The 20,242-nt window shown below is 45.3% G+C and overlaps 1 protein-coding gene across 2 annotated transcripts in view; it reads right to left on the minus strand.

The window, feature by feature from the left end:
- Positions 1-20,242, minus strand: part of SLC22A23 (solute carrier family 22 member 23) — a 113,216-nt gene that overhangs the window by 14,857 nt on the left and 78,117 nt on the right. The window contains exons 4-6 of one of the 2 annotated variants that reach the window (XM_084260038.1): positions 16,465-16,633; positions 10,657-10,784; positions 4,184-4,273 (exon numbers count right to left, since the gene is read on the minus strand). In XM_084260038.1, coding sequence (XP_084116164.1) covers positions 4,184-4,273; positions 10,657-10,784; positions 16,465-16,633 — 387 coding nt within the window. The remainder of the gene's footprint in view (positions 1-4,183; positions 4,274-10,656; positions 10,785-16,464; positions 16,634-20,242) is intronic. The other variant, XM_084260039.1, reaches the window with a different exon arrangement.

A 20,242-nucleotide genomic window follows, 5' to 3' on the forward strand; every position in this document is an offset into this window, starting at 1 on the left:
ATAAAAATAAGAAGGGCATTGCTTACTTCCCAAACATCACGAGGTTGGAGCTTGAACACCTGCCCAACCATGCCAGTGAAACCACTGGTTCTAAGCTACAAGATCAAGCAAGACAGCTGCAAGGTAAAGGCCGGTAACAATGGAAGAAGCTGTACCTATAAAGAAGCATCACAAAAAACGATGCACTCCAAGAGTATGAGCTAGGACTGTTTTTTAAGGGAAAGACTGGCTGCTTCTGAAGGCAGCAGTGCAGCCCAGCATCCGTTCCCTTTGTGCATATTCAATCAGCCTGGGTGTCCTCAGCCGTCCCCGCTGGCCTGCCCTAACCCCTGCCACACTCCGCGGACCAGCAATCTCTTCAAGATATGCCAGGCAGGGAGAAATAAAAGCAAGGCCCGCAGAAAGAAATGAGACAAATCACCCTCATTTACAATCAAAACAGAAAGATACACTTTTCTGCTGTTGAAAATTATGTAATAAAAATAATACACACACCCCCCTACTATTTACATGCAAATAGTTGAGCTATTCACTGCTCACGGGTCACTCCTGGTCTTCTATCTAGAGTAACTACAGGGAACACATCTGAGAAAAGCGGCAAAGGGTATTTATTTTACATTAACGATCGTACTTAAACAGACTATTGCCGTACTACTTTCCTTACTACCTGATAATATCCGTTTCTCCCCAGAATCTACTCAGCATGAAGCTCTAAAAAGCACAAAACCAGAAGCAGAGCAAAAGGGGAAATTGGTTCAAATACATATTTGCAATACAGGAACACTCAGCAGGCTCAGCAATGGATTAGGGCTATATTTAAAAAATAATAGAAAAAAAGCAATAAAAAAGATGGTACCTAATCTCAAAGAGCAAGGTCAAAACAATTTTCGTAGCAAGATTCTGGAAAGGAGTAAGCAGGAATAAAATAATTCAGAACAAGCGAAGCAGTTAGATAAACCATAGTTATAAAGCCTGTAATTGAGCCCAAGCCAAACCTTCCACAGTGGAGAAGACAAAGCAAGCACTAGCAGCAGCACAAGGTTTTGAAAAGCTGATGATGGCTGTTTTAACTATTTCAGCTGAAGGGCAACAAAGAAAAATCACCACCCAACCCACACAGTTTGCACAGACTTCACGAGGACTTAAGGGTTTACTCTCAAACTGTCTAAGAGTGTCCAGATCTGGCCTGTCAGTGCAAAACATCTCTGCCTCCATCAGCAGAAGACAATCCCTGATGCCACGCTCTTGGAATTTTCTTAATTTGGGTGGTTTTGTTTCTCAAAGTCACTTTTACTTTTTTCTTTGAGAGGAGAAAGTAGATTTAATTGTCAATATGTGCTTTATTAAGCCACAGCTTAATTAAATTAGAAGAGACAATGCTTAACGTGGTTACGCTTTGGAGCCAAACATTATTCTGCCCTCCACTCCTACCGTGGTCAGATACCACAAACCCAATCATCTACAATCATCGAAATACCATCCAGATAGCAGCCAACAAGCCATGTGACTTGCAGAAAAGCCATCACCTCCAGAAAAGGCATTCCAGAGGCCCGCTGTGCGTGGAGGTAGCCTGCTTGCGTGGAAGGGCCTGCTCTGCCTGACTGCGACAGCCGTCAGGAGGGCGGCAGCTCTCAGGCTGTCTGGACTTCACGGGTCAACATCGAGGTCTTGGAAGAGAAGTCAAAGCAACAGCTATCAAAACTCCATGGAAGCGAACTGTTGCTCTGTCAGTGGCTGGAATAACAGCAGGGAAACTCCCTCCACCCCCAGCCTATCCTCTGGTTGGGCACTGAGGTTGCCTGTTCAGAAGAAATTTGCATTAAATGTCTGGGTTCTGGCTGATTTACCAGAAGGGTGAGTGTGGAAAATAAAAAACATTTTTATTCATTTACTCAGAGGCTTGTTAGGAGTTTTCCCATACTCTGGAGCCCACACACACTCTAGGCTTCCTATTCAGGGCCTCAGTAGGAAAACTGTCAACAAGCTAACTCTTTATATCTCAGTGGAAATTAAAACTATTCATTGGGAGACTTTAAAAGTCTCACGGGGAGGGGAACCCTACCAGCTTCCAGCTCCCAGCACTGCTGAATTCTCGTGGGATCCTCTGCCTTTCAGGAGCAGAGCTTTCAAAATCAGAAAGTATCTTTAAAGCCTTTAGATGAAGCCACCCATCTCTGCATCACTTGGCAAAGACAAAACAGACAAAGCTCAAATCAAGCTACCGAAAAAGGATGTCCAAAGTGACAAGTGTCCTGTGGTGATGGACTTCTGCTGTATTTTCCTGGCTGCTAAACGATACTGTCAAGTAGCTCTTTGAACTTGAAAAGAGCTATGGAAGCCCAGCACAGAGGCTCAGTCAATCCCCGGAGCACGACAGCTCTGCAGCAGGAGGTAAATTGGTCCAAAATTCAGAGCTGAAGCAACCTACTCTCAGCCACACTGAGTTACTGGTACACAGGGTTATTTATACCTTCCAGGATTTCTGTCCCCATGAACTCCCTTTGTGCTCATTTATTTATCTAGCTTTTTTTTTTTTTAAATTGTGGAGAACTAGCAGCCTGATACATTGCATTTGTGAAAAGCCTAATAGTAAAGAAATACTGAAGGCTATTGAGTCACATACAGAAATTAAGAGGTGGGCAAGAAGCTGATTGATGGGCAGACAGCAACAAGGGGTAGAAAAATGAAAATCACTACCAGGTGGCCGGAGGTTAGTGGTGGGATGACTCCTCTTATTCTCAGAAAAAGAAATTTAGTTTAAAAACCTCACTAGGAAGCTTGGCACAAACCTTGGGAACGTGCCAGTGAAGTTTGCTTGCGATAAAGTGAGGCACTGCCAGCAGTACAGCACAGAAAAGGGACATCAGAGGGAACTGGGAGAGCTTGACAGCATGTGTGGCAAAAATGAGTTAAAACCCCCCGAAATTACAAGGTGAGACACTCAGGAACTAATGGCAAATGGTTCTGCTGGAAGATACTACTGCACTGCACTTGGTTATATGCTGCTTGATCACAAGTGTCTGTAAGGCACTAACTATAAGGCACCAGCCTGTTGTGTCCATGAGGTATTTGCAATTCACACAATGAAAATGCTGGTGCTGCCCTACAATTCTGGTCATTAATATTTGAGAAATCAAAGCCCTAGCAAGCCTGTTTATAAAAGGAGAAGAGAGAGAGAAAGGAGAACCTTCAGCTCAGCAAAGGAATGGGGCTGCTGTCTGCTTACAGGCATGGGAAAAAAAGAGGTTTAAGATAAAGACAGACACAGACAGGAGCAAATGGGAAGGGAAAAAAGACAAAGAAACTGGGTGGCTCTAGTGTACTTGAATTGAATGCTGAAGCGTACCCCGGTACAAGAGCAATTTGGAGTCTGGAACGGCCTTCTAACAAAAGCACGGGACATAAATACTCAGCAGCATTTAAAATGAAGCTCATTTCATGAGAGCAACCACAGAACTCGATGACTGTAATAGCAAAGGACTGATTGCAATAATTTGTTTCAATCCTGTATTTCTAATTACATTCAAAAGAAGAGAGGAAAAGCCAGGCATAAGGTTGCCGTTCTAATCTTCAATTGCTCATATGCATTATGATACAGCACTTAATTAGATGATCACACGTTAGTTTATCCCCCAGAATGCTCTCTGCAGTCAGCAAATGGGCAGCTATTAATGATGCCTCTACCTATCCCATTCAACATGTGCCCCTCAGCCTTATTATCCAAACCTCCCAGTGAGTACAAAATCACAGGTTTCCTCAGAGACATTCCTACAGTGCTGTCAGAATATTCATGTACTTCATAAATACCAATGAAATCATCCCTGCCACCTTCTTGTACGGACAAAGATTATTCCTGTTTTGCAGGCAGGGAGATAAGATACGGAGGAATTGTGTCCAGAATGAGAAAAATCATGCAGCGATACCCCTTGTACGTGCCAATATAAATGCTCCAGATTCCTGCAAATCAAGCCCTGGAATTGCAAGCTACAGACAAACACTGAAGAAATTGGGATTAGTGACAACACTGCAAGATTTCCCTGATTCCAGGGAAGTTTCCACCATCATACAAGGGCATCCCTGGCAGACACAGGGAATGAGTACAGAGCTTCAGAGGGCATTCCGCTTCATTTCCCCAAGACTGTCCTCTTTCCTTTTGCAACCCTCTGCCTCATTCACTACACACCTTCCAAATTCTGCAACAAATGAGGAACAGACAACAGCTTCATTCCCACAGCATCGTCCATCCTATGCACTGATTCGTCCATCCTATGGCCTGTGGAAAAAATAGGTTGTAATCATGTTATTAAAGGCTGTATCATCATGCCTTCATGCCAGGAGGCCAAGCAAGGGTTTCCCAGGCAACCTGACTTCTTGCATTTCCCAGAGCATGACTTGTCAATGTTCGCATTCCTTCAATATTAACAACATTAAACCTCCCTCTCCCCCCCAAACACCACAAAGGATACTTCAAATGTCACTATGTGGAGCCATGTCTGGGCCATCAGGAGGTTTCAGGTACCTACACATGCTTTGCTGCTATCTACTGTAGGAGCCATGGAGGAAACCTCAGCAGGCAGAGCAGGTGAGTTGGGTAGTACAGAGGGGTGTGGCACAAGTTTTAGGAGTGAATTTCACAAGAGAAGAGTGCTGAGACCGAATCCTTAGGGTAAACAGCTTGTTCCAGAGAGGAGGGAAGCAAACAGTCATAGCCACTTCGGTCTCCATTGTTCTACATGTCCTCTCTTCTTCCTGTGCAGTCATTAATTCCACCCAGTCCCTCGTCACCTTTGCTCCTCTAAGTCCCTTCCAACTGTCTTTATTCTCTGCCTCCACAACTCTTTCGACTCTCATTTCCTCTCTTGCCTGTCCACTTCTCTGTCCAGCAGTCCCCTCTTTACTGCTCCCTGCCTCCGCTTGGTTCCCGAGGTTTCCTTTCCTAACCCCTCACATCTGCATCCAGACTGGCTCATCCTCCTGCCTGGTGCACGGGGGAGCGCTGGCAGTGCCAGGGCTTGCTGCCAGCCTCCTCACAGGATCCTGCCCTGGAGAGCCGGCCCCTCCAGAGGAAAGGTACCATTGTGGACAAAGAGCCAGTGTGCCAGCCAGGCACAAAGCAACTGCGACAGGCTGGAGCGCGGCCAGACAGAGTCTGCAAGAGGACTCCACTGGTGAGAAAGAGTCATTCAAGCTTAAAGGGAAACTGGCACCACCACCACCCCCCCCTTATTTTTTGTGTTTGGGGGGTTGTGGGTTTTTTAATAAGTTTTCCAGCATATTTGGCTTATCCCAGTTTCATGTCCTTAGTAGAGCGCTCCTTTTTTTCCCCTGTGCCCTCCAAATCCTGCTGCTGTCACAGATCACTACTGCCCCTGTCAGGGATATGGTCAGGGCATGCATGGACCCTCCTCTTCCATTCCTGTAGACCTAGCCAGCAGAACAGGACTTACACTGATCACTTTTACTTTTGTTACTTGCTGTGTATTGATTTTATTGATAAATGCAGTTTTACTGCATGTCCTGAAAGAGTTGCACAAGCTCCATCAGTTCCTGCTCCTGGACTACAGGGGACTGCTGGAAGAAACTCAGCCCCTCCTGAAAGCTGATTTAACATACAAGTGGGCAACAGAAATCACTGGCTGGTTTTGTGTGAGATGAAAATCTCTGTGGCTGACCCAGAATCCTTTGTAAGACTTAAAGGTGCCTTCAAGTAGCACCTTGAACTATTTTAACTAAATTTCCCACATTAACCCAACTGCCCTGTGGGATTTGCGCAGGATATTTAAGTCTGACACCATTAAACAACCAAGAAACGGGGTGTAGTGAAGGAACACAGCTGGTAGGTTTGTACATAGTAGCATCACATGCAGTTACCATATATTACATGGCCAGTGAACTTGCTTTCTTCCCCTAAGCTAACACACCTGGCTCTTCATCCACCACAAGCATTAAAATCGTAGAGTAGTTGTAGGTGTGACTGTTTAAAGATACGAGTAAAGCTTTGTAGGGAGAGTAATCTCTTCTATTAGGGAAAGAGACTGACTCTTCAGACATAAGGCCATTTCACCCTTCCCTCTGCTATTTACCCAAGAGGAAAAGAAAAAAAGCATGCCAAGCACATGGATCCAAGCCTCAGGCTTCGGAAAAAAAAAAAGAAAAATAGCAAAGCAAACCAGGAAACTAGCTTATGTATAAAGGAAAAGGCATGGCAGCATGTTGCTCAGCAGCAAGAAGTGTGAATGGTATTTTTTCATTATATGTTTTTTCATTAAAAGGCAAGCCCCTGAAAACCCACAGCTTTCCTAAATGAAACCCACACACACACACACAGTATTGCCACCACTGTACCCCTTCTACTTCTCCACAACGTGCCCTGCAAGCTAAAGCCTTTGCATCTCTTTGGATGCTGTAGCTTCGCTGGCCACCTCTGTAACTGCAGGGGTAGTATTTCTCTAAGCTTGGAAAGGAACCTTGGGAAGGAACCGCTGTAACCTGTCTGTCCACAGGAGCACTCCAATTTTCATCTAGAGCTGAGCAAAAAGGGTTGGTTTTTTTTTTTTTTTTTCCCTTATTCAGCCTGGCCAAGCAGTTATTTTTCTGTTAAGGAGCATCAAAATGTTTCCCGCCATGGGGGTAGAGGAAAATGGCACGAGGGAGGGTGGGTTTCCATGGCAATGTCAAGTCTGACACTCAGGTAACTGCTGACATGGCTTCTTAAGTGGTGCATTTCCCTGCTCACCCAAACACCCTGACAGGGCTGGGATCAGCTTGCAGCGCTCCATCTGTTCCAGCCAACACACAGACCCTTGGCCCCACATGAATTGAAACCATGCACCCTACCCAAATAACAACAGCCACCTAAACAGCACCCCTTTAAACAGCATAAGGACAGGTGACACTTTGGGATTTCCAATTCCCCTGAACACCCTTCTGTCCTGTAAAAAACATTTTGTTTCCTTGTGGTTGAAGCTGATGTTTTGGGATAATGGTTTGAATTATTTGTCAACATGGCTCCCCAAGCCCGTTTTACAAATGGCATTTCAATATGCAGTTGGATAAATTCCTCAGTGCAAAAATGAACTTAAACTTTTATTTCTAAAAGGAGGGAAAATTGTTGAGCTAACTGATGAAATTTTGAGACTCAGAACATTAGGGATTAGCACACCTAGATTTCTTCCACATTAGAGAAGAGCATATGACCACATAAACTCAAAAAACTCTTTGTGAAGGCTAATCATTCCTGCCAAAAACCACAAGGTGCACTAGCCTTTCAAAAATAGAGCCACTTAAAGCTGTGGAGGGAGCAGCTCTCCTCTGGTTTCACAGCCAACAGCAGGCGCTGCATTACACCCTTGGGGCAGGTTACTGAGAAGATAAGGGCAGTGTTAATTTACAACACCCTGGACTCCTATCCATGTCCCTTGTCCCAGTTGCTCTCTTGCTGGCTGAGGATTTCCCATCAGCTGCCCTGTGCTGCTTTTCTCCAGACAGGCGCTGTTACTGCAGCTGCCGGACCTTCTGACTGTGTCTGGACCACTGTCCGGACATGAAGCTGTTCTCTTCAGAGTCATCTCCCAGAAGAGCACTGCCAAAAAGTTCTCTCACCCTATGAATTAACTCAAAACCAGCAGACAAATTTTGCTTCCTTTCTCCCCCCCTCCCACCCAAAAGGTAAAGCTGCCTGTGGGGCAAACAGCCCTTACAAAGGGCTAGTGGCACATTACGCTATGGGCAGCGCAGCCAAACAGACCAGCAAAGGCTTTCAGCAGGCAATGGGAATGGTGTGATTCTTCAGAAGAGGAAAAAAAAAAAAACCCAACCAAAAACCCCATTCACTGCTTGGACAGCAATTCAGAATTGCAGTTTCTTCCATCCCAGAAATACTTCACCCACATGAACACTACTTCTTTTTATTATGGGACTCGTATTGGCTGCCAACATGGGAACACGTGAAACTGCTGTAAGTCCTGTAACGATCTGTTATATAGGATACACTAATTTGGCTGGTATGTGTGAGTAAAATTACAGTGGGGTTTCCAACTGGAAGGGACTGCAAGTGAGCAGTTTATTATTTAAAGGTATTGGGAGTAATTCCATCACAAGAGGCTGTCAACACAATGCAGGGAGAAATAATCAACAGCAACACAATAGCCCCTAACTAGAGCAAAACAGTTGCCAGCCCTTTCGGGTGTAAAACAAAGAATAAAACAAATCACAGACAAAAAAGCCTCCACACAGAGAGGAAACAAAGCCTAACAAAGGAATCCGGGAAAAAAGAGGGGATATCTGCATCAGGCTCCCTGGTGTCCTTTCTCCCAGACAAGCACCAGCTTTTCATGCCTCTGACAGGCGCTGTGGGTATGGGATACTAACAAACAAAGGCAGAGAAACGCTTCCTTCTGCTTAGGGACCCACTCAGAGTGACTGTGGTTTGATCCCATTAATTCTTCATTTGGGATTTTTCTTTACTTTTCTTCTGTCCTCACTCAGACCATCAACACTGAAATGAGTTGATGCCACACATTTCAGGTGCCACACACCTGAAATGAGAGAGAAGGCCCTTCCAAAATTTTTAGTTACGCTCATTTCAGCCTTCTGATGGTGCTTCTCTCTTACACTCCCTACAGAAATCCAGCAGCCCTGCAGAGCTGGGTCAGGAAAGCCTGAATGTGTGGAGTTGGAGAGGGACTTTAAAGTGAAGAAGTGAGGGAAGCAGTAATAACAAATCCCAACAATATCCCAAACAAATCCAGCATCAGCAAGGAGGCAGAAACGACCATGTTCTATATCACTTCAAGTTTGCAAAGGTACAGACAACTGCATATGTCTAAATGTATTTGCAGACAGGGAATCCATAGCATCAAGGTGTCTAACAACGCTCTGTTTTCCACATGAAAGGGAGTCCCTCCTTAAACAGGAAAGTGCTGCTACCGTGAAACTGCTGGAAAAAGTAATCAGTCATGAATAATAGTCAGAAAGCCCATTCTGATACTTAGCATTCCTCCAAGGACAATATCATTATACATGGCTTAAATCAATACCTCTACCACACAGTTGCATCTTTATCATTTTCCTTAAAGGAAACTAAGGTAATTTATATTCTCTCCCCCTAAAATAGATTTCATTTTGTCTGCAAATTCAAGAAGCTGACTAGCTGAAAAAAGCCAAGTTTAGAGTTGGTTGGGAAATTCCAAGTCCATCTTGCAAGGTATTTAATTGCTGCAGATATAAGTTTTCTACAAGATCCATCACTTCCCCTAGGGAAGATCTGCAAAAAGGAGGTGGGGGGGCATGATCACCAGGTTAATGGCTTCTTACATACCCCCCAGATGTTCAGATTTTTCCCAGAAAAACAGTGTTTATGCTGTAAAACCATGTTGTGCACAATGCAGATCCAGGAATTGTAATCCCAGCCACACAACCCACGTGCAAACAACCAGCTAACTAACACCCGCTTGCCAGCTGCACCAGAAATCACAGCAGTGACCTGGGTGTGAATATCAGAGTCCCAAATTGGATTTTTTCACCCCTCCCTGATGAAGACCACTTCATTTGTTAGGCACTGATGTTAATGGTGACATTTTTGCATTTCAGATGAAGTCTGTTCCAGTGCTTTACTGATGCCTTTAGCACTGACTGAAGCTACAGTTACTCCAGACACCTTTGGCCAAACACAGGAAGCATCATCCGTACTCATGGGCAAAGCTACCAGGTGAGGTCTCCCTGCAGCCCCAGGGGTCAGAGTAGGTAGGCCTTGAAAAAGTGGTGAAAAAACAAGCATTTCCACTGTTTTCTGAAGCGTGGGCAGTCCGAAACAGACTGTGAGTGACAGTGCAAAGCGGGTGTTTTATGGGCACCGTCAGGCCTGCGAGAAGGAGAGCCTGAACCAAGTCTGACAGGGGCGCTGGTGAGATGAAGACCCAGAAACTCTTCACCTTTGTTGTAGAGACACACACACACACACTCACAGTCTCCTCTGCAAAGCACCCTGCGAGACAGAGGCACGCCAATTTCAGTGGATGCTGGTGACAAGAGGCATCAGCTCTTTCTGAAAGCACCAGCAAAACAAGGAAGGGATAATTTAGACTCAACTAAAAGCTGCACCCTACCGCTGGTGCTTGCAGGCAGCCCCCATCTGCTGAGCAGCATCACTCAGATGATGCAGGAATGGAAAGCAGAACAGCTCTCAGAGCAAGGCTTTAATGAGAAACTGCAACGTGGTTTGGGTCTGACACAGGGCTGGTGCTTCAAAATTGGGAGTTCAAGCGCTGCCGCTTCTCCAAACCAACAAAATGAGTGTTGTGTGATGGGCAGGATCTCAGCGAGCAGATTCCTTAAAACTGAGTTTCCAGAGGCACATGGGGCTGAAGGTGCACTCTGTAGCCATGGCAAAGTTCTTCAAGAGACGTCTCTAAAGACACATGGCACCGTGAGATGAGACTGTGACTACCGGGGCTACTCAACAGGCCGAGTAATTTTAAAAGCCGTGCTGGAGTCTGGAATGGTTTGTCAAGAAAAGCAAAATGAATGAACGAATCAATGAGTGAATGGGATGATTTGACAGGCAACAAATAGACTAATTTCGGGCAGCAACGCCATGTGCAGCCTATAGAGAAGAGCAGAGGGATTTCTGGTTGTCTGTCTGTCTGTCCTACTCACCGGGCAGCACTCCTTTGATGTCGCTTTCCATGTTCATCCTGTTCTTGTGCGTGAACTGAAGGATCAGTTCCTTGGATGCCTCAAACTGCTGCGTAGCCATCAGCCACCGAAGGGACTCTGGGAAGATACTTTAAAGATGGAATACACGTTAGGGTGGCTTCCAAGCTTCTGTCCAGAGGAAGAACCGACAGTGCTCAGCCGCTTGTTCTACCATTCATGAGCTGTGTAATTACTCTCGAAAAGCAGAAGAATTGCTTATGAAACAAACAAGAGGGAAAACAAACCCAGAACAGACAAATTAACAACAATTTCTTTTACTTTGATTCACAAAAGAAACAGGAACCAACCTATCACCTAGAAATAGGGCATACTAGAATTTTATAACACATTAGAGGTGTTCTGCCCATTAATACAGTTTTGAGAGAAGCAGGGGATGGAGGCAGCACTGTCTGCAGTAGACATTTACTGCCAAGCTGGGAATGAATGAGATCTGCGGTTAACACTTTGTAATTCAAGCCAAAAAAGGAAAATAGCTGACAGAAGTGATTTGGATTCTCTTATAAAGACAGAGAGAGAGGAAAGAGAAGAATTACTTTTTAGGATTATAATGGAACAGATTTTTTAAATTTTTAAAGATGTCAGAAATCTTCTCCCACATATGCAGACTTTAAGCCATTCTTTTATACAGGTCAGTATTGTATCTGCTCCAGGCAACATTCAGTTGTTGTCCCCAAAGTTTCCCCTGGTAGAGACAACATTATGTTAGCAGAGTTGCCTTAAAAATATACATGCGGACACAGTTACAAAATAAAAGTCTTTTTTCCATCTGGTTGTTTCATTCAAGTGCTGATATTCACACCAGTCATTAGCTTAACCAAGCATTATTCCTTTTTTAAAATTTTCTTTTCTTTTAATATGGGTTTATTTTAATACAAAACTGAAAGAAGAATTCATTAGCAATGTTCTGATTTTGAGGTCCAAGTGCCATGTGGACATATATCTTTGTCCAAAATGAACTTAATTTGACTTCACCTGAACTCCAGATAGATGTCAATTTGTCCAATTGACTGGCCCTGTGTGGAGCCAAGAGTTGGGCTCAATCCTTATAGGTCTCTTCCAACTCAGTATATTCTAAGATTCTATGAAGTATGTAGATTTTAAACAAAGAAAAACCTCCCATACTTCTACAGATATGTAAAATTTCAGATCTGACTCCAAGCATATTTTTATCTTCCAAAAGATCTTTTCTAAGAACAAATTTAATGACTTCTAACTTCAGGTACATAATAAACCTCAAATTTCCTTCACAAAGCCCCGATCTTTGCTGTGGATGCTGCCTCAGTTCTTCTAAGCCATAGACCAAGCAATTGCACCATCAGGGTACTATCTTTTAAGGCTGATGCAATTTGGAAGACAGCTTAGTGAAACCATCATCTTAGAGAAAGTCTGTTTGTTGGTTGAGGGTTTTTTTTTTAAGAAGAAAAAAAAGCAGATAAGTCAGGCAGACCGCAATCCAAATGACATCAAGCAATAAAAATATATAACAGCCATGATGACAGTCATTCAACTTGACAGCTTATTTACTACCACTGGTACTTCACAGATGCTTTGGCGTGTCTCCTGGCAGAAAGTCCTGTACTGCAAACGGGTATTTGAAAAATTAAGAATTCTTTGAATGCAAGAACTCCACACACTTGCCTTGGGAGTGAGGACAGCCTCAGCCACTGGCCTAAAAGCTGCACTTCTTGAACGGTCCACTTAGAGGTCCCAATTAACAGGTGCTACAGGGAGCAGCTGCTCCCAGGGGCAGGAAAAGAGTTGCAGTGATGGGGCATTGTGAGGACAAACACTGCCTCTGCCTTCCAGCTCCTACAGGTTTCTCAAACTGAATGTGCCAAAGCCTCGCATCTTTCAGCTGCTCCATCACCCAGAGTGAGCGATGGGAGGCACATTAAGGATCTTTAAAAACTCCTGGGCTGCGATGAGCCCAGGCTATCGGGCACAGGAGGAGGAAGTGCTGACCACATCACCTCTGTGCAAGCACCTGAGCTCACTTGTGGAGCATGGACCCTGCTGCCAAGGGTCCTTTGTGCATACCTACTGTTGGCAAATGAGGCACCATCACAAACTCAAAAGCAAAGGAAAAAAAAAGCCAACCCCCAGTCTCTGTGGACTTCTGCACAGAAATTTGGTCACAACCTCATGCTTCATCACCTGGCATTAAACGCTCTTTATACATATAAACCACTTTCATATACACAAAATGAAGCTGAGACAGTTTTCTGCTGAGGGTGGGCAATCTTGAGATCACTGGGTTGAGCTGACTGCAGAGTCCTGGTTGATAGTCGTGTGTCTCCTCCATCAGCAAGGAAAGGACCAGCCTTTTGCAGCAGAAGAAAAGATCAAGGGGTGGGAAGAAACATTCAGATCCTGTTATGCAGCTGCTGTTTGGGAGAGGAAAAGGGGAAGAGTGGGAGGGACACTGGGAAAAAAGATCCTAAGTCCGAGAAATCCCAAGAGCAAAGAAGAATCCTTGACAGACAGAAAAAGGCCAGACAGGTACCAGGCACAGCTGGAAGGAGAACTGTGATCCTGTCCAGATGCAAACTTGTGCCCATGGAAAGGGTGCAGAGTGTCAATCATGGGTCTGACCAAGGGCAACAAGCCTAGTTATTACAACTTTGTACTTTGGTGAGGGTACATCCAATCTCTCAGTACCATAAAAGAACTGGCCACCCCTTCCCAGTCTTCAGATTTGGTTTAAGTGAAGAAGTTTATTTCAGATTATTGATACCTCTGGTGACCTTCGTAGCTTCTTCCTGTCAGGAGCTTCCTGAGTCCAAGGGAGAGGAAATAATACCTCTGTAAAAAGGGAGGTCCCCTTCCCTCATGGCTCTAACACACAGACATGCTTTGAAAGAAGCCTAGTTTCTATTAGCTTATTTTTATGTCCTTGTCACCAATCCCTTTGCTCGCATCCAGTTTACGCAGGTGCCTCTCCAAAACAACCTGAGCGCTCAGCAAAGGCATCTATCTCCTCGATTTGCAGGTGTCCCTGCCCACCAGCCCATCCTTCCTAGACAAATCTGCTTCTTCTTTGCTCCCCATCCGTGCCGGGCTCCCCACTGTGCTTGGCAACCCGCTTCCTTGGGATGGTAGAGCCTGCCGTGTGTATGTGGCTGGGACCAGAGCAAATCTATAGGTGGGAGAGGGCAAAGCCCCAGCACAGAGGGGCAAACAGATCTCACAGCAGCAGAGGGAAGCAAAGACAGCAAGGAGGTGGCAGGGGACAGGGACTACTGCACTGTCATTGGGCTGACTGCTTAGGGTACATGATGGGGAATTAACAAGCAGTGCAGTTTTCTAGTCCTACTTTTATTACAGATCAGTCTTCTTCCTTTGTCTGTAACATACGCTGAGGGTCCATGTGCTATTCCCCAATGCAGTACCAGGGGAATGGGGAAAAGGAAAGAGGTAATAAAGCGGTGGCACTTCCCAGAGACTATGCAACAGATGGAGGGGAAAAGCCTAAGAGAGAAACCCATACTGTACCCACAGTAGAACTGAGAGGGCATCCTAACCAGGGTCCCATTCTGCAACTGCAAAAACCCCGGGCAAGGCAAACCCTGTTACATAGGCCATTAACGCCATTTAGCGAGCTGCCGCATCATGCATTACATAAAGGGAGGGGGGAGTCTATTTGCAAGGTATGTCTGTCCTGCCCCTAGATGTGTTTAAAAAAAGGGTGGATCAGGTACTTAGGGATATGGTTTAGCATAGGACAGGAACGGTTGGACCTGATGATTTTAAAGGTCTTTTCCAACCTTGTGATTCTGCCCAGCCAAAAAGCCACAAAGCTCTTGCAGACCAGGAAATCAATGTCAGCATTACCCATTGCTTTCAATGTCACCCATGGACAACCTCCCAACAGGAACTTACGAGACCTTGACTCAACCACCTAAAAAACATGCTGCCTCCAGAAGACTGCTGAGGAGTTACCGCTGCCCGTGTTGTCAGGCATCTTCATACTAGTGTGCTTTCTCTTTTGGACACAAAATATCTGAAAACATGCTTGATATTGGGTTCTATCCAGTGGTGGATCGAATGCTTTCTAGCTGGCTGGCATCCCAATAGGAGGCTTTGGAGCAGACCTGCACATGTTTGTATGCGTGTAACATATGGCAGGTTTGTGAGAGTGGCATTGTACATCAACAAGAACACTCCGGCTTATTCATCATCAGGATGAACACCGATGAGATGAGACTATTTAGATGATATATGTGGGAAAACGGGGGGGTGGGGGGGTGGGGAAAGAAGCTGCCTTTATCTTGCAAAGGACTTGCAGCTTTCCCCTGCGTGCTGCGTTTTGCCCTCAGCCCAAGCTGCAGCATGACTATTTCTGTGAGCGCAGGGGTAAGCAAAGAAATCCCCACTGAGGGTTACCACAATGAGAACTCCATAATGCCTTCATATGCCAATAGAAAAATACACAACTGTCAAAAATTCTTACATACTGTAGCCAGTTTTTCTACGCTGTAACTTGTCAGGCATCACAGCTAGCAGCTTGGCACCCCACAGTGTATAAACAACCTGGTCCTGCACAGTGTGGTGGCCTTTTTCTAATTTTTTTAAGTGCACACCAAGGGAATATATTAGACTTGTTAGTGTTATCTTTAAAACAAGGTGACCTGGCGTGTTCTTACTGTGATGGTTTTGTACAGCACTGCTCTCTGAAGCCTCCCATTGTGTTATGCTGCCACTGCGTGTCACTATTAAGACAGAACAAGAAAGATTTTTTAGATTTAGAAAGTCCTGGTAGGGATGGACCTGGCCCTATCTCCAAGGTGAGAGCCACCCTGCTTCTCTCAGGATAGCTGGAGCAGTGCTGCGGTCCTGCTGGTGCAGCAGGCACAGAGGAGTGGGAGCAGCCAGGAGAGGAGGGTTCCTTGTGGGAAGCATCCCCAGACGCTGCTTGGCACAGCCTGGCCACCCAGCCTTTGGCGCAGTGTGTGCTTGCTCCAGCACAGCTGAACAGGCAGCCTAGCTGAGGGATGGCTACCTCACACACACAAAGGATGCCCAAGCATACTTGTTCACAAGCTGATGTGTTATTTTTAACCTAGCTTGGCCAATCCAAGCCAAAGAAACCAACAGTGACAGCCCATAACCACAATACGGGCTTTTAAGGGAAAAATTTAGCTGTACCACTGCAATCTAGCAGCATCTAGGCTGAGATGCATCCTCTCAAGGACTGCTTTCATCTCTCAAGCAGAAGTGACAGCCACAGTAATTGCAAAGTACACCTGTGCTCAAGAGAGGTCCATCTCCCCATTCCCGCCACGTCACAGCACACAACCTATGTGTGTGCTAAAGCAAATCGCAAAGTTATGTATTACTTCAAAGTCAAACCTTTGCAAAAGGTGCACAGAGGAACAAATTGAGATATATATATACATATAAGTGTTTATAGAGCAGGGTAGGTTTAAATTAGACATGAGGAAGAGGTTACTCACTATGAGGGTGGTTAAACACTGGAACAGGTTGTCCAGAGAAGTGCTGGAGGCCCCCTCCCTGGAGACATTCAACATCAGGCTTGATGAAGCTCTGAGCAACTTGATCTAGTTAAAGGTGTCCCTGCTTACTGCAGGGGGAGGGTGGACTAGATGACCTTTAAAGGTCCATTCCAACCTCGTGCATTCTATGATACATATCATGAAGCACACACTCTTCTCGACAGTGAAGCACCTTACAAGTCCAACATTAGGAGCTCGTGTTGTCTTTGACCTGACAGCAGGAAGAAATACTTACACCCAGTAGAGCAGCATCAGCAGGAAAGGACAGATGATGACTGCCTGGAGGACCTGCCAGTCCCTGCAAAGGGCGGCCAGCCCTGGCATGAGGAACTGCCCTGCCATTTCGATGAAGCTCGCCACCATGGTGATCATGAACCGGTGCCCAGGAGGACAGAGCTCTATCCCTGAAACACAGAACACATGCAGACACATGAGCATCTCATGGGCAAAGGCACCCACAGAGCACCTCTTCATGAAACATCCAGGGAGTTAGTGTCCTTCTAGTCCTTTTGCCAAAGTTATACAGTCACATAAATCTTGTTTCCTCCTGTATTTAGGCCTCACACACCCTAGCAGCGACAGTGGAGCCCATTAACAGCTGGCTGTGGCACGAACATTGCAACCTCCACACACCTATCACATCTCCTGCAGACCCACTGTATCCTCACTGCCGGCATCCCTTCGATCTCTGCCTCGAGAAGCCTTTTACCAAATCATAAGATATTTGGGGTTTTAAATGGAATGTAGGATAAAACACAATCCAGAGATTTTGGGTTGAGCCTCTTCACACTTCTCAGAGACGCCATACGCCTTTCCAATCAGCATGCTGAGAGGCAGAAGAGCCTCGTTGGATACAGCCACCCAGCTCTCATGGGATGCCACCTGTCCATGGTTTAATAGGCTACAACTCAGCCAGTTTCAAGCCGGATTTGGCTGAGTGGGTTGTTTCTGGGTTTGCTTTTTGTTTCTGCAATAGCTAATCTTGATTAACTTTCAAATGAGCCAGCTTTCCATCTGCCTTATCCTGTCCTCCATCCTCCCTTTTGCTGTGGGGCAATTTGCTCCCATCACTGTCATCATTGGTTGTTTCAGCTGCCTTGTGACAAGTGAGCTGAGTACATAAAAAAAAGTTTCCTTAAACCCCGAGAGTCCTGGCAAACCTTTATTCAGTCCTCAGAAACGAAGATGGATTTATCAGAGTCAGAGCCTTAAAAAAAAAACCCCAACCTAAAAATCACAGCAAAACCAGTAGAAAAATAGGACTGCCTTGTGGAAATACATTCCAATGATTTTTTTCACCGTGGTGAGACTGCAACAGAAGCCCCTATTTCATGTTTCCCATTTGCCCACATTGGCTTCTGTGGATTTATAATTGAGCACAATAAACCTGCCACACATGTTGTGCAGCGTTTAGTGGCTCCCTGATACAGAAGCATAAGCTCGTAAGCAGTCATGATGCGTCGCTGTCAGCATTGTTGCTCTTCCCTGGGATGTTTCCAATGGTCATTTTAGATTAGAATTTAACAGTTGTTAAAGTTGTAATTGAAAAGCTATAAGGTACTAGGAAGAGGTGACAGCTGCTCCTTCATTTGCTCCCTCATCTGTCGCTTGTCCAGCATCTATCACTGGGACGCAGGTTTAAACTCTCTGACCAGGAACTAGACTGTAGATCCAATGTGGGATTAAACACCACGCACTTCCTGCCCCCACACTGCTGCCCCCCGTGCTTTGTTTTCAGCCAGTGACAAAAACTATCTGGGGATTTTTGCCAGTAAGGAAGGAAAATGTTATCTGTTGTGAGGCAGCCCAAATTTTCATCAGCTTAACCACAAATGCAGCAGGTTTGGGAAAGAAAGGGGCAAAGGGGTGGAGGAGAGAAATCCCTCAAAGACTCTTACTTGCTGTAAAAGGCTTTTACATTTTAATTAGGAAAACAAGATTAATACACAGAGCTCCTTATGACATTAATATGGTTTCATTCTTACTAATGAAGTATCCCAAGCCTCAGCAATATTTTTTGTACTCAATGCAAAGAGGTCACTTCCGTCTCATTTCTCTAATCTTCAAATATAAAGCAGCTCTGTTTGTTTCTCTAAAGCTCCAAGTCATAGTTACTCACACCCCAACATTCCTTCATTAAGTACAAGGATGAGCTTTGTTGCTATAGAAACGGGAAGTCTGTGTTAGCTAGGTGAGGTTTTGGCATTTCAATCACTCTGCTTAGGTTAGTATCAGATTAAAAAAAAAAAAAAAATAACCAAGAGAACAACTTTTATATGAGGTCAGGAAGAGTGGTCCAAATAATGAAACTATATTTTATGAAATCACTGGTGCACACTATGTAACTCCATATGCAGCAGTTATTAATTGCAGAGCAAAGAAATAGCTTCAGGGGTTGTTTAGCACCAACCTCCTCTGGATTATCACATGCACCCAATCAATTTTTGCCCTTTCCTCTAAAAAAGCTGGAGAAGACAAAAAACCCCAATTCCTGCAGTAGCTGGGTGAGCATGACTTTCAAGTGACATCAGCAGGCGCTCCACACACATGAAATATCACATCCCAGTTGAAATGTTCAACACATTAGGACAGCCTACTGACTTTCTAATATCTCTGCCATCAATTTTATATGATGAAACATTCAGCGCCACCGTTTTTAGCAAGCATTCAGCAGTCAACCTTTCCCCACCTCTGCCAGCAAAGCCACCCTCCGCAGCACCTCTGCCCCAGCTCTGGGAAAGGCACCCTGCTGATGCTCTGGGCCACGATGCACAAGGGAATGAGTCCTCTGCGGCGCCAACGATTTCCACCCAGCTTTCATGATGAATTACCAACTCACACCAAATCCCTACAAGGCAGAGAACGGCCTTATCCACCCCGGGCAAATCCAGCAGGAAACCCCCAGCTCCTCCGCTCAGTGAAAAGGTTTCCACCTCAATTTCTTTGTGGAGCACTGAGGGTCAAGTAAGCTTCTGTCATACACACAAATCACAGAAACTACTGGCAGTACCAAAACCTCCCAGATACATCCGCTTGCTTCACTTGGAAAACTGTGTGTGGGCAAGGAGACAGGCGTAGAAAGGATTCTGCTTCCTTGCCCAGCATTTCTGCTCCAAGCAGCACAGTCAGAGCAGCAGATCCCACTCAGATGCCTAATTTCCCTAACTCCCAGGCAAACCATTGCATGGGCAAGTTGAAACCTGCAGGCAATGCAGCCCTGGGAAATCAGACGTGCCCAGGACACATGGGACAGACGTTCTCACTGTGAGCAGATGTGCACTAACAGTGGACACCACAAGTGCAGAAGTGGGACCCAGCCAACCCTCATGGCAAAACTGCTCCACACACTCTGCAAGTTTGTTCCAGCCTGAAGGCGATGGTCTTGCCACACGTGGGGTGCAGACCAGGTAAACCCTGTCAACATCACTGACATGAGTGAGACACTGAACACAAAAGGCTCATTGCATGGCACTTGCCTCTGTCTGGGAATAAAGTGCAGAAATCCTCCTTTCAGACCCCATCTGTCAGAAATTACCAAATTAATGTTCAGCAGCCTCACAGGGAGAGCTGGTATGAACCATGTCCCTTCCTAAAAGGAATTCAAGCCTTTCACGTTCAGGACGTGCAAACACACATGCTGACATGGAAGGCAAAGCACTGGGGCCAGATCTGTTACTCCATGAGTCTGCATACAGAGTTGTGCCAGAAGTGTTAAAAACTGGAGACAAACAAGGGAAGAATAAAAGTCTATGTGTGTGTACGAGCGTATGGCTGTGTGAGAGAAAGTGAGCAGGCACCAGAAGGATGAGCAGAGCATGAGCTAAAGAAACAGCACATGCTCACTGTGCCAATCGCACCCTACCCGTCCTTTCATTCAGGTAACGAAAGGAGGAGGAGCAACCTGACCTAAAGATAAGGTGTCCAGAAGATGAAGAACAGGACTGGAGTCATAACAAACAAGACTATGAGGAAAAAAAGGGAACAGAAATTAATCAAGTTTGCCTGATAATTAC

The sequence above is a fragment of the Gallinula chloropus genome (genome assembly GCF_964237585.1).
Source record: "Gallinula chloropus genome assembly, chromosome: 2".
Lineage (NCBI taxonomy): Eukaryota > Metazoa > Chordata > Aves > Gruiformes > Rallidae > Gallinula > Gallinula chloropus.